Below are 15,580 nucleotides of genomic sequence, written 5' to 3' on the forward strand. Positions count from 1 at the left end.
AATTAAATTATAAATATATCAATTCATGTGAATATGACTGAAAAGGTGGTGTCTATTTACGTGTGACCACGTTGTGTACATATATATTTACTCATAAATGCTTACATTTTATGTATTTTTCTTAGAACATGATTAATAAATGACAATTACATAGAAAAACAATGATTTCTAGTACTTACGAGAAATTACGGCGATAGGAAAATATTTTGCCCTCGTGTGCCTTTAGTGCTAAGCCTCGTTTATTTTGTAGAGTGGAGGGTGAAGAAATACAATTTTGTAGGCTTCAAATATATATTTTAGATAGAAAAAATATATTACATTACTCTACCAGTACACCCAAAACATCTTTAACTTGCTTGGGTTTATAAATAAAGAATATATTGTTAAAAACATTTTTTATGTTCGTTCAGAGCAACAGCTTGGTCATCACCATTCAACAGTCTTGGCAAAATTATTATTTTCTCTTCCAAGCTCTCTACAAACAACTGTCAGAATCACGTAAACCAAAATTTGTCCTTTCTGTTGGTTATAAACAGACCCTTAGGAAAAGTAGGTGGAACTAAACAAGTGGTTTGGAAAGAATGGAGTACGAGGAGGTGCTGCTCTAGTTGATTTGCTAGATACATTGATTTCTCAGCAAATCAAAGTGATGGGAGGTTATAACTTTATATTTTAGCTTGCCAGTACCTTAATTAATGTTTCTAATTTATTAACAACTTGTAGATGTATATAGTAGCCATAGAAAAAATATAAACTGAGCAACAAGACATGAGGAGGTGCTATGTGAAACACAAAAATAGATATTTAGCCGTATTTTATTTATATTTTCTTTTGAATTAAGAAATTGAAAAATACATAATATTACAATTTGAAATAGAAGTAACATTTTGATGCCAATTTCATTGATATATAGTAATAATAAAGTTTTTAAAATAAATCACTAAAAGACTGTCATGCACAGTTAGACTCACCCGTTGCAAAATTTTATTCTTGTTATAGTTAATTTGGATTCTGATACTCTTAAACCTACCTCCTAGGAGATGAGCTTCTTCTTCGGCGGTCTCTTGACTTGGAACGAGACCTAGAATGGCTATAAGAGTGACGGCTGTGTCTTCTGCAAGAAAGTTTTATCAAAAGAAATCTATATTAAAAGATATAAGGCATACAAAATATATTGTGCATAAAAATTTTACAAGACATATTCATTTAAAAAAAAGAAAATTTTTTTTTTACAAATACTACAGTCGTTGATCAACAATTGTACTATATTATGCCACCTATAAAATATTTACTACAACAAAAGTATAAACAGAAAAATTACACTTACTTTAATTGTTAAATAAGCATTTAAACGTTTTATGATAATTTAATAGCAAGAAATTCCTCTAAAAGCAATGAATGTTTTCATATTTTTAAGCTTCAACTATAAGTTGTACTAAGTAAAATATTTAATAATTACAGTCTTATATACATGTTGCTAGTTACAAATAAATTATAAAAATATATGTAAATACATTTTAGAGAGATGCCATCTGTTTTACTTTGCACTGGCTGAAACCTTATAATTTGGTGTCACTGTTACCACTTACGATTCTCTGTAACGCGGTGAACGACTACGAGAACGTCGACGACTACCTCTGTAATCATCATACCTACTGCTGTAATAAGGAGAGCGTGGTCGACGAGTTCGTTCTTTAGATCTCATTTCATTTGGAGCTAGTGGTTCAAAATAAATAGTTATTTATTACAGAAGGCACTATATGTTAAAGTTACTTACAAATATGCATTTTTGGCAATAAGATGCCTGTTTATTTATTTTACTTAAAGTAGAGAAAATCTATTTTGAATCAAATCAACCACAAATTAATGGAAAAGAGTTCATACTCAAAGGAATAGTGAAAAAAACAATAAATTTGAACCATATTATCATCTCTGCAAGTCCAAAATATAGCAAAAAAGTCTGAAATTTATACTTTCCTTATACATTATATATAAATAAATAAAAATAAGGAACACACTTCAGATATGATTTGTTTACAAACTATATCCTGATTAGCTATCCAGTAGATTCTGAAACCAAGGGTGACAGAATTACTTTTTAGATTCTAGTTTCGAAATTCATACTGACTGTTAAGATTAGTCCAAAACTACTAGATGACTTTATTCAAAAGAATGATTTCACTGATAAATTTGAGGAACCAATTGTTTAATTCAATTTATGAATTAGTGTCTTTATTGAACATTCTCGTACCAGATTTTTGTAAAGTGCTCGATTATTAAACTGTAATTTTAAATCCATTTAAGTTTACATATATCAAAGTTTTCATCATGCTTTTCACCTGCTTTTGATATGATGGGAAGTGACACTTCAGATTTTATGACAGTTGAAATGAAATGAATACACACAAGGGGCTGCATTTAATACTGATTAAGTTTTTCATGCATGATACTAAAAATGTGCATTACTTGTATAATTCACATGAGGTATAGCAATGTTTAAGTTAAACAAAAGTAAAAAGAACTTGCAGAAAATGTAAACATTTTGTATCACTTACTCTTTCGATCACCTTGAGCAAACTCAATCTCTAACTCTCTTCCAAAAAACCTTGTTCTATCCAGTGCATACATGGCATCTTCAGCATCCCGTACATCTTCGAACATTCGCCTGAGTTAAGGTCCCGAGAGGCACAATTAAACAAAAATACCTTCACACTCATTTTTCTTAAGTTGTGTTTAACTGGAACTGTTTCCCACAGCCCATGTGTGAAGTTTGTCAACATTTTTACAATATTTCCATAAACCTTTATATTTAACTGGTAAAAAAATTACCTTCTTTAGAGAAAAATATTAACCACTTCATGTCATCATTCTGCAATTGACCCACTATATTCAAACAGAATGAAAAAAATCTTGGCATGCAAGATTTGCATGCAAATTTTAGATTTTTAGAATTAAAATGAATTTTAAACAGGCACGTACATCTGAAATATGAAAGACATTTCCTTGTTTAGTTGCTCTCATACTGTCAACAAGTATGTGATTAAAGTTTTGAATGTCACAAGACAGCACATGCATCAACTTACCCATGTTTCTCCACTCTCCCACTTTCCATGTGGTTGTTGCACTTAATCACATCACGACGGTGTACATAAACTGCTTTTTCACTATAATTCAGAATTAGTAGTGGAATTGTGGTGGATACTACACGGTTGTGAGGAGATTGATGGGAATGTATTTTCAGAGGAAAGTACCTGTTTGGAATTCATTTTAATTCTAAAAATGTAAAATTCAAAACAGGCAGACTTATCTCTGAGATACAACAAGCCAGAATACCCACACTGTGATGGAAGAATGGAACTGGAAATAGAACTATATGGACCACTGGGTAACTAAAATTTGTGTTCTTAAGCAAGATGGTGACAACCTAGACCACAAAAATTAAAAATGTGATCAAGCACAGCTGAGGAGAATCCAGAACCAGACTTAACTCATGAGAAGCAGACCAATCTCATAACAGACTGGACCAAAGATGGACACTCAGATAATACATTTTTCTCAGCAGGGTACTTTCTCACCATGATCACCTCTTAACAAATATATATGAAATGGGATACAGGTGTGATCATAGGTGGTGGCATAACATGCAGTCAGGTTCATATTGCAATGCATTGTCCTGTACCTCTTGTAAAAGTAGTAGTTAGACCAGAAAAAACTAATGACTGGACATGATCCTGGAGTTAAGGCCCCCATTCATCCACATCCAGTTAGGCTAGCCAAGTCACAAAACCAGCCCAGACAGCAAGCACCCAAGGAGAACCTAAAAGAACCAGGCACACCCAAGAATAGGCTCAAAAACTGTAGGACAATGCAATTGGAACACTGAATAGGTTAAGAAAATAAAATAAGTTGTTTCCTGTCCAGATTGGACCAATGAGATCACATGAGGAAAAGTAGTCTCCTCTCTGATGTCTAATGACACACATACATGTGAATGTAGAAGTGGAAAAGGTACTTTCTGAGACATCATTATCATCCAGATGGCATCACCCTCTCCATAAACACTAATGCAAGGGGTCAAAGTTGTCTAGAACAAATGTAGAGGTATATGTAGCATGTGAGAGTCCTGACTGGATGAATTACTTCAAACAAGGAGTCTCATCTACTATGAGACCATGTTTTTCTAATGAATCCACAACTCCAAACACCCTTGCAATTTGTGGAACAAGGTGTTGGCAGTACGTTAAAACTTGAGTTATCATACACAACAAAAGTGTGGAAACAAGTGGTAAAAAAATAATTCCCTTCCTAGAGATTCCAAATGGCTTGAAAAAATCACAACCGGAGGTAAATGGAATCCTAAAGTTAAAGAGACAGCAATATGATATACATAAAAGTTTAAAAGCATTCAGATTTGTCCCAATGCAGGTCTGCAGAATATTCTCTACAGGGTATTGTGGCAGAAAAGCCTAAGACATCGCCAAATGGCAATTTAGAGAGATGTAATTCAAAATTCACTTTTAAGGTGTATGGGAACATTTTACTAAAATGGATCAATTGCACAAGCCAATTGGTTAAAGTAGTTACAATCCAAAGAGCATAATTCATTGTTGGGTATAAATAAACAACTTTTCAAAAACACTGAAAGACTCAGCATGTGAGAGATAACAAATAATCATGAGAGGACATACAAAGCATTCTTCTAACCAATAATCAGGAAGGATAGGTAACAAACTGTATGAAAAAAATATTGGCTACTTTTTCTTGCACCCAAGTTTTAGTTAGAAAAGAACTATCATGGTTCGAGAATAATGCTTTCTGAGAAGTAGTGAGGGCATAAATATCAGAATGTCATCTGCAAGATGCCAATAGTAAAAGAAAATTAAAGTGTAAGAAGATAGAACAAACAAGTTTAAGGTCTCAAAAGGGATAGAAGCCAAAAAACCTAATACCAAACCAAAGTTCCATATAGAAGGACAAAGCCTAGTAACTCAATTTGTTGCAAGACAAAAGGTTCAGAACAGAACTTTGAATAATGACCGATGACTTCTTTGGCAGATAAGGCAGCTCTGTAACCAGCTACAGAAGAAGCTGATAAGACACAGTTATGAACCAAATTCATAAAAAAAAGCAATATGTTGAGGAATTGGAGAAAAATAACATATGTCTAATACACCTACTCCAAGAGACACCCAAAGGACTGATAAACTGACAGTCAAGAATGGGATAATAATCAAATCACCCATGAAGAGGATTTAGTTTCTCACACAAAGGACTAAACAGTCAGCCATGAAGTCATAGATGTCGAATACCATTGTAAAAATGTTCATGTAAATGATGGTTCCATGTCAGAAAGTTGATGTAATTTGGGAAAACTTAGGCTGGGCAAGTCAAAGTGAAACAATGAAACCTATTTTCAGTAATTTACCTTGTCTAGAGCCTAAGGAAAAAGGCAAAGTGCAATGCAAGCACAAAGGAAAAGTTTCTCCTGAAATTTACACAGGGCATCTACTACCAGAGAACTTAGATCTGTAAATCAGTAGTGTGAAAGAAGATTGCTGGTAGATGTAGGAAAGCATCAAACAAATGACCCAGACATTAACAAATCCACAGAAAAAACAAAAGTTGAAGGGTTTACTCTGTGAAAAGAAAGCATTGACCTTGAGAAAGAGAGTCAGCCAAAACATTTATCACCTCAGAAACATGACAGGTTTGAAGGTGCACATGGTAAGAATGAAACCAAATAAATTGAGAAGCTTTAGCAAAACAAAGGCTGCAAGAACCTATACCTTCCTGACAGACATGTTGAACAACAGTTTGTTAAAAATCTTGAGAAGGTAGCATGTGTTCCATAACTTAATCATCCAAACAATCATGAAATTTTCAATGGACACCAGCATACAATTTGACATTAATAGCTTGAATAAGTTTACCAATAAGGGATGACAATGCAGCCACAGGAAAAATCATCATAGAAGTTGTACAAGTCCCAATATTGTTGGAAGTACTTGCATTTAAATTAACACTGATTTCCAAATTTATTATAGAAAAGTTAACAGCACAAATGTTAAAAACAAAATCTTGATTATGATTGGAAAGCAGGATCAATAAGCCATGTGAATATTCAGAACTCCAGTCATATGTTTGTTGACAGCATGAAAGCAGCTCAACAAGGAAGAGCTTTTCATATTTCAGAAGTAAGTGTGTGTGTTTTATATTATATTTTATGTTATCACCCACACTAAACATGCAATTATTTTTAGTTTTTTCAACCCTTCATATTACTAGTGGATTTCTCACTTGATCAAGTTAGGTTGACTTAAAATTCTTGTTGAAAAAAAAACAATAGTGAAAGAGTTTTAAATTAATATAAATAGCTTGTAGATTCTCACAGTATAATATATGCACCCCAATTTAACTATTTCACTAAAGCATTTCCTAGCTTTGCATATAACCTACTACTGGTAATGTTCAAACTCTGATAATTCTGAGTAGGTGTTTAAGTTCTAATGCCTTTAGGTAAAAGAATATTATGACATTTTACTTCTTCACTCAGTTACTAAAATAAGCATTTTTTAAACAAATGTAACATTTTTTAGTGTGCAGTTGATTGTAGGTTTTTCTCTAAGTACTGTACAACTATTTTTCATCTGAAGGAGTCTCTTGGCTGTCAGCACTCTTGCTGTTCATATGCCTCACCAAGAATTTCAAATTTAGTGGCCCTTTCAAATTTATTTTTAAGATAACTGCCAACACGATACTACATTTTAGAGTTCATTGACTGGTCAGTTTTACCTGGGCTTATTTGTTGATAAAAGAAAAATAACCAAAGTAATTTCACAGAATCTTTATTTAGCAAAGACACAGTATCTTCTATTAATAAACTACTACTATTTTGCAATAAAACAAAACTACTCTTTCTCAGTAGTTATTGTTTCTTTTATGTGTACAGTATTTTTAACTACCCTAGAATACAACACCATTTCAATTAGTTTTTAGTGAGCAACAAAAAATTGATATGTGGTTTTAAAACACTGAAAAATTATATTTTGAATGCTTAACACACACTACTCCATACAATGGAAATGACTTTTTCCAGAAACTTTTAAAGGATACTTTTACTCACTCCATTATACTGTAATAAAAACATGAAATTGTATTTGGCTAAATAAAATTTAACATTGTTATTATAATGCTTTTATTGGTTATTAGTGTTCTTTATATTTTATGTTTTATTTCTAACTCTGAAATCATATCATTAGCCTATCCACCTATACTTATTTTTAAAAAAACACCGTTAGAATATTTTTTTTTACCAAAATAATTTTAGGTTTAATTAATTGTTTAGCAAATTAAGCTGCGCTTAAGATATCAAAGCAGTAATTTACTAAACAGCTGCATTCTTACGTATTTATAGGACTAAGATTCAACATTTTCTGGAAACCACCTTACAGCCCCTAAATTAATTTGAAAGTGATGAATAAATAAAAAAAAGTAAAGTTAATAAAAAATTTATGTTGTATTGCTCTGCACAAGAATCAAATACTTTATTATTTATGGGCATACATAGTTACCACTTAACACAACTTCATGCCTGATTGTGCCTTTTATAAATGAAAATATCAGGTCACTATCCTAAACTTGTGAACAAACAAGCAAGTGACAGAAATGCCACAATACCTGGATACAGCTTGAGCTTGTTCTTTATTTCAGTGCCTTCATAGTTGCTTGAAGCCTTGCTTTCCACCAATCACACTAGTGGTGGTGGTGTGGTACTAAAAAGCCTTGTTATATGAAAAAACCATTCCAGTTGTACTTGACTGTAGTAATTTTCTTGACTTTATTTAGCATACATGAGTTTGTTTGCACTGTTCTTGAATCACTTTGCTTGGCTTGCTTACTTGACCATACTTGTTATCACTGAAATAATCAAGGTTTTCCATTAACTAAATTACTACATTCCATACAAGAAGACTGATATGTGCCACATTCTTCTGGGTAGTCAGCTCACTGGCAGAATAACTATGTGATTGCTTGAATGCTATATCATGTGAACCATTCAAAAAGTTTATTTATGTTTGTCATAAATTTTTTTTAGCAACTTGTAGGTAGGTAACATAAATTGCACAGACATGATGCAAAATTACATTTGATGGTGAAAGGATATAATACTACATTATTTACTGATTATTACTCTTAAAATCAACATTTATTTTCAGCTCATTACATATTTTTAAAAAAAACTGTTCAGTGTAAACGTGTTGTAAATTGAATTCATAAACAATCTTCAGCTTGTAATGCTGGAACTAGCAGAAAATTTAAACATCTGAGCAGTGTCACGTAACTGTCAGTTTTTAGAAGAAATCCATACTAAAACTCACACTAAACATGTTGAAAAACATTAGCAGTTTACTTGACATTTTATACAACGTTCTAGTATGCAGTATTTCCTGTTAATTATGTGATACTGTTCTTGGAATTAATTCAACACTTTTACTGTTAACTACCAAGGGTTGAATGTGGAATAATAGTGTCTCTCAAAACATATAATGAATTTGATGATTGTGAAAATTATATCAGATAAATCCCTTACATGATTGCATCATGTAAAATTTGCACCTAACTCCAATTCTGCACTGTAGTATCAGCAGTTTATGCAACATTTTTTCTGCCTAAAATATATATAAAAATAGGAATTTGAAGTTCAAAATTTGGGAACATATATAATTTGTTTCGAAAATTACAGAAATTTCTTGAATGAAATAAGATTTTTTCCCTTCTACTCAAATCTACACACTACTAAGAATCTAATAGAAAAAAAACAAAAAAAACAAACAGAAATGATATCCCACAGGTTTATTTCCTGGAATTCATTTATATTATCACACTTTCATTAAAATACTATAATATGTGCTAAAGATGAATTGAGTGAAAAATGAAATGGTATTCAGTAATGCATTGTTGCAAAAGATGCTGGTTCATACATTGGGGTATGCACAACAATATTTGGCAGTTTCTCTCTATTTTCTTTAAAGTAGATTTTGGCAGAGTGTTCAACATGTGAACTAAGCATACTATGGGCTTTTTGTTTTTCAATTATTTAAAACTGGGAACACCCGTGAAGATGAATTATTTATGTAGATTTCTAATATTACAAAAGTATTTGATAAGATTTATTTCAATCTAAATGTATCTGCTTAGCACTAAAATTATGGTGAAATGGTAGTGTTTTTATTTTTTCCAGATTTGTGATAGCAGCTGTAACCTGTCACATATAACACTCTACCTTTCAACTTGACTAGGTGCCTGTATGCAACACTCGAACACTTGCTTGAGCACTTGAAACTTGGCTCAGGAACCAACCTTGAAACAACAACACTGCTTGCTTTCTGTACTTGCTTGTATTATACAGCCCTGTTTTATTGGAAGGACTTGAATTCTTTCCCAGTAGTTAAACTTGTTTGTCTTGTTTAACTTGCATTTCATATTAGTAACTTGACAAGCTTGCAAACTTGGAAGTTAGATCTATACCAAAACAATAAAACAAATTTATTAAGAAATTGTTACTTCGTTAAATTCTCAATGTTTCAATTAAACAATATTAACTCTATCACAAGGTCTTCTGTGTTATAAGGCACGTTCTGTGATGATCATGGTGTAAGCGCGGCACTTTCCTAATGCCCGACTATTCGACATAAACTAATTGTTTAACAATGCTAATCAGGACAATAACTACTTAAATTGTCACAAGCCTAATCAAATATTCTAATGTAGTCATTGCATTTGGAGTTAATCAAAAATTATCCAATTTGTGGGGAAAAGAATCAAATAACACAGCTTTCTGTATTTCTAAGTTTTTCTGTTTTCTAAGGTTTTTAGTATAGTTTTTATTATTACCATAATAAGTTTGACATTTCAAAGGACAAGCAATTGGTCTCTTCCTATACAGTGCATAAAAAAAGAAGCTTAAAATGTCTGTTTTCCTTGGAAGTTTACAGATTAATAGTTGTCAATTATTTTACGTTACTTTTGTAAAGTTAGCAGTATCACAATGCATTCCTTTGTTATGACTTTACAAATATCACTAATGTGTAAAGGATTGAGACCCAGAGTCTATTTTCCAGATGGATGAAACATCATATTTTGATCATATATCTCAGAGTTGATAGAAAATTATAATTCTATATCTGGGCTCTTTTGAAAATGTTCTTAAACATATTTACTTATTAAAACAGAATTTTTTAAAATAGGTTTCTTTCTATGGTTTATCAAAAAGAAACCATTAAAACAATTTTCACAAAAAACAAAAAGTCAAAGTTCTATCCCCTTCCCTCAATGGTATAGTATAGACGTTTGTAATGTCTTGGAAGATTTAACAGCCATAACACATCTATACCACATGTGCAGGCACATACAAACTAATTAATACCCACCACATCTGTAAATATAAGAGTAAAGGATATTGAATATAAGCAAACCCACGTGGTCTTCGTGTATAGTAGTCCAATGGAACATACACATCCGAAATAGGTCCATATTTTCCAAAAAGGCTTCTAAGATCTTCTGATCTATGAATTTTAGAAGGCAAAGCTTTGAAGAGAAATCAGGTTCAATGCTGATGCAAACATGCTGAGCATTCAATATTTCTTTTTACACTGGCTTTAGGAAATATACATTAGAACATGATTGTAAAAGTTACTTCTATCATTATAAAAAAGTTATCCAACTTACCTTCTTAGCTAACTATGTCTAGTCAAACACCAGTAACTACTTTAATAAAAAGAAAATATTATAGGTATCAACCTCATTCTGTAGAACAAGTGTCAAACTCCATGTATGCAGTAGAACTAAAGTTCGTTAATGTAGAAACAGAAGCTGTTTCATTTGCACTTACAGAATATACATGTATTTGATATTGTATTTGCAAGTAATGTGAATAATGAATATTTTTGTTTGTTGCAACAGTAAAATTTTCCATTTTCACTCATTGCAAGCTTATAAATGGATATACAAAATTTTAGTTTCTTTGAAAGTAATATATAATTCAAAGTTTTCCAAAAATGTGATTATATTGAATGTGAACTTGTAATGATCCCTGAAAATAAAGTAACTAAAAACTTCATATTTATTTGACAAAAATGTTATCCTTAATTCTAACAAAAGAAATGGATAACAACAGTGACATTCTTTTTTTCACCAAGATATTTCAAAATATTACTGATGCTATATACTTATTACAATTTAAATATCAAATTTCCATGAGTCCCTTGCAAACTTATATATTCCCTACAAATTACGTTAATAAAGATATTCTCTTTTACTACTGTGACTACAATTAATGCATATTCAAAATATTACTCTTACACAACACCCTTTATGAAGAAGTCAGACAGGTTGTAACGGTACATATTGGGGTAACAAATATTTCTTCACTCTTAAATTAGTATAATGCTGTTTTAGTGTTTAGCAATTGGTTAATCTATATGCATATCAGAGTGTATATGTTACAAGAGGACACAAATGAAACTATTACCTACAATATTATAAGCCAAGAATGAAATAAATCATACTATCCAAAGGTTATTTTTAGAAATAAAATCAACTGAGTTTAAATATAAAAACAAAACAAGATTATAACAAAGTATTAGATTACCTCAAAATATTTAAATGTCATTTTTTACCTGTATATCATCCTAAATTATTTTGACTTTAGTACTACATTTTTAGCCTATCCTAATCATATAATGCATTTCATAGCTATATCACTTCAGTCAAAATAAAAAATATATTTAATTCATAAAAAGGAAAAGATTCAAGAGCAAAATTTATTTCTAATAATCATTTTTATTGAAAAATAAAAAAAAAAAAACCTCTATATTTCTAAAGATAAATTTTGAAGAAAAATTCATAGATCTTAACACAGGTACACTTTGAAATAAACTAATGACTTATCACTATGAATAATCATGCCATTCTTCAAGAGGTTCATTCTAAACAGTAACTGGATATTCTGATATAATAAACTGTTCTAAAAGAAAAATCAAATTTTTAAACAATTATCTCTGTACTATATATTAGACACTTTATTCCATACAAGTTTGTGCTTACTGAACCTTAATTTTAGCCTTTTCTTATATGTATTTCATCATGCAGAAATATATAATTATTTCTATATATTTTTTGCTCTATCATTATGAAGCATACTAAAATTAAACCCCTAAAATTGTATATTCATTTGATTTATGCACAATATGTAGAATAAACATTTCTCATTTTACACCTTTAGTATGTTCAAAGGTATTTTGATAACACTGTATTTGCAAGCTGAGAAAAATATTTTTTAATCTTCTTTGTCCACTGAGACCAGTGAAATACAAAAAGTACATTTTCCCTTCATAATTTTTCTCATCCCAATCAAGCCAATATTTTTACAAACTAATCTAATGAAAAATGTGCATGAATTGTACATTACTTGTACCATTATCTGTAAATAAAAAAATATATTCAAAATTAGTTTTAAAAATTTATTATTGATCATGAAGTTTTATTTTACATACACAACCAATTTTATATCCATTAACACATTTATATTTGCAGTTTTCTTGTCATACATTTTTTGCCTTCTGAAGCAATTACATAACCTCACACGATTTAATTATTTACCACCAAACATCATTCAGCATTATATTATAGGCCAAAGTACTTACTGGAATACAAAAATATTTTTGTATTTTTAAAAGGAGAGAGCATAGCAAAAAGAAAAAGCTACAAGAAATAATAAGAAATTCCTATATTCCTATTTGCCTGTATCCAATCTTGAAGTTTGGATGGTCTTTATCTCTTGAAAACTTTGTGGATGATTAGCAAGTTGTTAATGTGTTGGTCCCTCCCATTTACAATGCTTTTAAAAACTGATTAATGTGGTAACTAACATGGAAAATCCACTTGTCCACAGCAAATTTTTACCCATCTAAAAAAGGTGCTGGAAAATATTCTACACTGACTTCTCTTAATCATACATTCTATCTATTGCTATTTATATTTATAAACATATTCAAAATTCATTTTCAATCAAGCATTTAATGAAATCTAACCAATACACAAAAACTTTGTAGCAAACAAAAAACATACAAGGATTACCAGGAAAGCTAATATAAGATAAAAGTTAAAAAAAAATGAAAATCACAAACTTCATCTTCTCAATAGTATCTACTATCATCACTATCCTTGCAAAAATATAATATACTTTTGTTTCTACCATCCTCCCTTTAAATTTAGGTTAGTTTCAGCAGTGATCCCAAAATAATTTTAGCAATTTTTGAAGAGGCCAAATCTTTATTTCTAATTTTTGTCTCAGGCCAAATTTCAATTGATGTTGTAGTGTAGTGTTCTTTTTGTAAAAGAAAATTTTCTTTTAAAAATTATAAATGTCACAAGCTGAAACAAACACATTAAATATAATGTCATATAGTTTGAGAATACTTATAAACCAGAATAGGTGTGGAAGTTGTCACTGCATAAAGAAAACCCAGTCACAAACTTCTTGCTGTTAATTGAATACTGAGCACAATAACTTTTTACAGTTGAACAATTATTTTTCAAAAGAGAATATCATTTAAAAAAAAAACTGTTTACTCTAGCCTATTGTTTCACAGATCTAGCCTAAATAATTTTTGCTGTGATACCTTTAAAGTAGCTGAAATTCATTAGATTATTACATCCCGATTATATCAATTCTGAAAGGAATTTTAATCTTTTATACTTATTATTACTTCAATATAAAGTAAAGCTTAGTACATTACTTGTTTGTACAGTTGTAATGCATATTCAGTTAGCAATCAGTTGTTTTTCTAGTTATTACCTATTTGGTAGCCAAATAATTGAAATTTCACATTTAGAAGGAACAGTATGACTTAAAACTACCACAGGTACTAGGAAGTAGGTTATAAATAATTATTAAACTAATACAAAAAGTCAATTAATTAATAAACTTAGTAATGTAGATTATTAATAATTAGAGCTGGGCAATTAGTGGAACTTCCTAATTGATAATTCTCACAAGACTTGGATAGTTGGAACGAAAGAAAATAGTTACATTTGCAAACACTAATTTTGAATAGTTCATTACTTGCATGTTGTGACACTAGTTCATTAAGCTAAACAACCATAAACTGTAAATAATATTGAGAAATCATAATAGCAATATTCTATTAGTTGATTATTTTTGCTACATTAATAAATTCCATTGTAATTTCAATTAATCTAATATTTAATGTGACATTAATTGATATAATCAATGGAAATAAGTAATAGATTATACTGATTAAATGAAATAATCACCCATCTCTTTTTCAAAATGGGAACGAGAAATTCAACTTCAAATATTAGAATTTAACAATTATTACAACATTTCAAATTTGAAATATATGACAAATTGTTTCTGTTAAAACTGGTGGTGGTAATAAAAACTTCATATACTAAATGTTTTACTTTTAGTATATCTAGAAACATAATACATAGTATTAAATAATCAGTCATTATTACTAATATTAGTAGATCAACGAATGTTATTCTTATGTCATATTAGACACGTGTAAAACTTTATTATTTTACATAACTGATACTATAAGTATCACTATCACTGATAGTATCGGTGATAAGCGAATTTGCTCAGGCTGTTACTGAGGTTTAGTATTACTCATACCATAGGTCATAAACAACAAGTGCCCATCATATGCGAATGTATCTAACACTCATTCAAAAACATAGCATTTCTACCCTGCAATATACTATGTAGTTCCGGAGACCAGGAGACTATACACTGCCAATGTCATAATATAATTTATAAATAACATTAAAATATACAACAAAATGATTCGTAGTTTGGCGCCATAATAATTTAATATTAATAAAAGTATACCGTTACAGTTACACTGAAACAATGATAGACCATCTCACTGTCATTGGAGAAATTATACGGACGAAAAAAAAAGTACATTACGCTCTGAAATAGGCTAACTTCTCAGTCTATAAATATAATTTACGCTGTTGTATTTTAACACAGAAATTCACTTAGGCTTAAGAAATTAAGTTTTTTACAAGGGTATATTACAAGGATATAAACTGCATTACTCTCATATACAAAACAAAATAAGATTTAAACTCTAAATGGCTTTGTTTTTCATTAAAATCCATTTACCTTGCTCCATCAGGAACATTTCTCACAAATAAAGAAGAATTCGGCGGCCGAGAATATCGCGACATCTTCCAACCTTGTCCGTATTTGTCTCACAATACTGGTGGCTCACTCTTAATGTTATACACCTAACGGAAAGCTTCAGAACTCGGGGGAAAAGAAAGATAATAATTAACTATTTAATTATTGCAGAATACAGCAAATATTAATTTGTTTAAGTGTACTCAACGCAAAATACTACTAAGTAAATAAACCATATATTTAATTAAATTAGATTAAGATACAGGTTAACTTTATTTCATAAATTACTAAACTAGAAACGTACAAGTACATTTTTATTTTGCTCAGTACGATTTTGAAGAAATTAACATGTGCAGTAAAGTGAAT

At 30.4% G+C, this 15,580-nt stretch overlaps 1 protein-coding gene across 1 annotated transcript in view; it reads right to left on the minus strand.

The window, feature by feature from the left end:
* LOC106459382 (serine/arginine-rich splicing factor 10-like) overlaps positions 1 to 15,327 on the minus strand; it is a 17,869-nt gene extending 2,542 nt beyond the window's left edge. Inside the window, exons 1-5 of the mRNA XM_013918997.2 lie at positions 15,197 to 15,327; positions 10,461 to 10,565; positions 2,556 to 2,659; positions 1,590 to 1,716; positions 1,031 to 1,114 (exon numbers count right to left, since the gene is read on the minus strand). Of these exons, the coding sequence (XP_013774451.1) occupies positions 1,031 to 1,114; positions 1,590 to 1,716; positions 2,556 to 2,659; positions 10,461 to 10,565; positions 15,197 to 15,261 (485 nt within the window). The 5' untranslated portion in view covers positions 15,262 to 15,327. The remainder of the gene's footprint in view (positions 1 to 1,030; positions 1,115 to 1,589; positions 1,717 to 2,555; positions 2,660 to 10,460; positions 10,566 to 15,196) is intronic.
* Between the last annotated feature and the right edge of the window lie 253 nt (positions 15,328 to 15,580).

The sequence above is a fragment of the Limulus polyphemus genome, unplaced genomic scaffold (genome assembly GCF_000517525.1).
Source record: "Limulus polyphemus unplaced genomic scaffold, Limulus_polyphemus-2.1.2 Scaffold599, whole genome shotgun sequence".
NCBI lineage: Eukaryota > Metazoa > Arthropoda > Merostomata > Xiphosura > Limulidae > Limulus > Limulus polyphemus.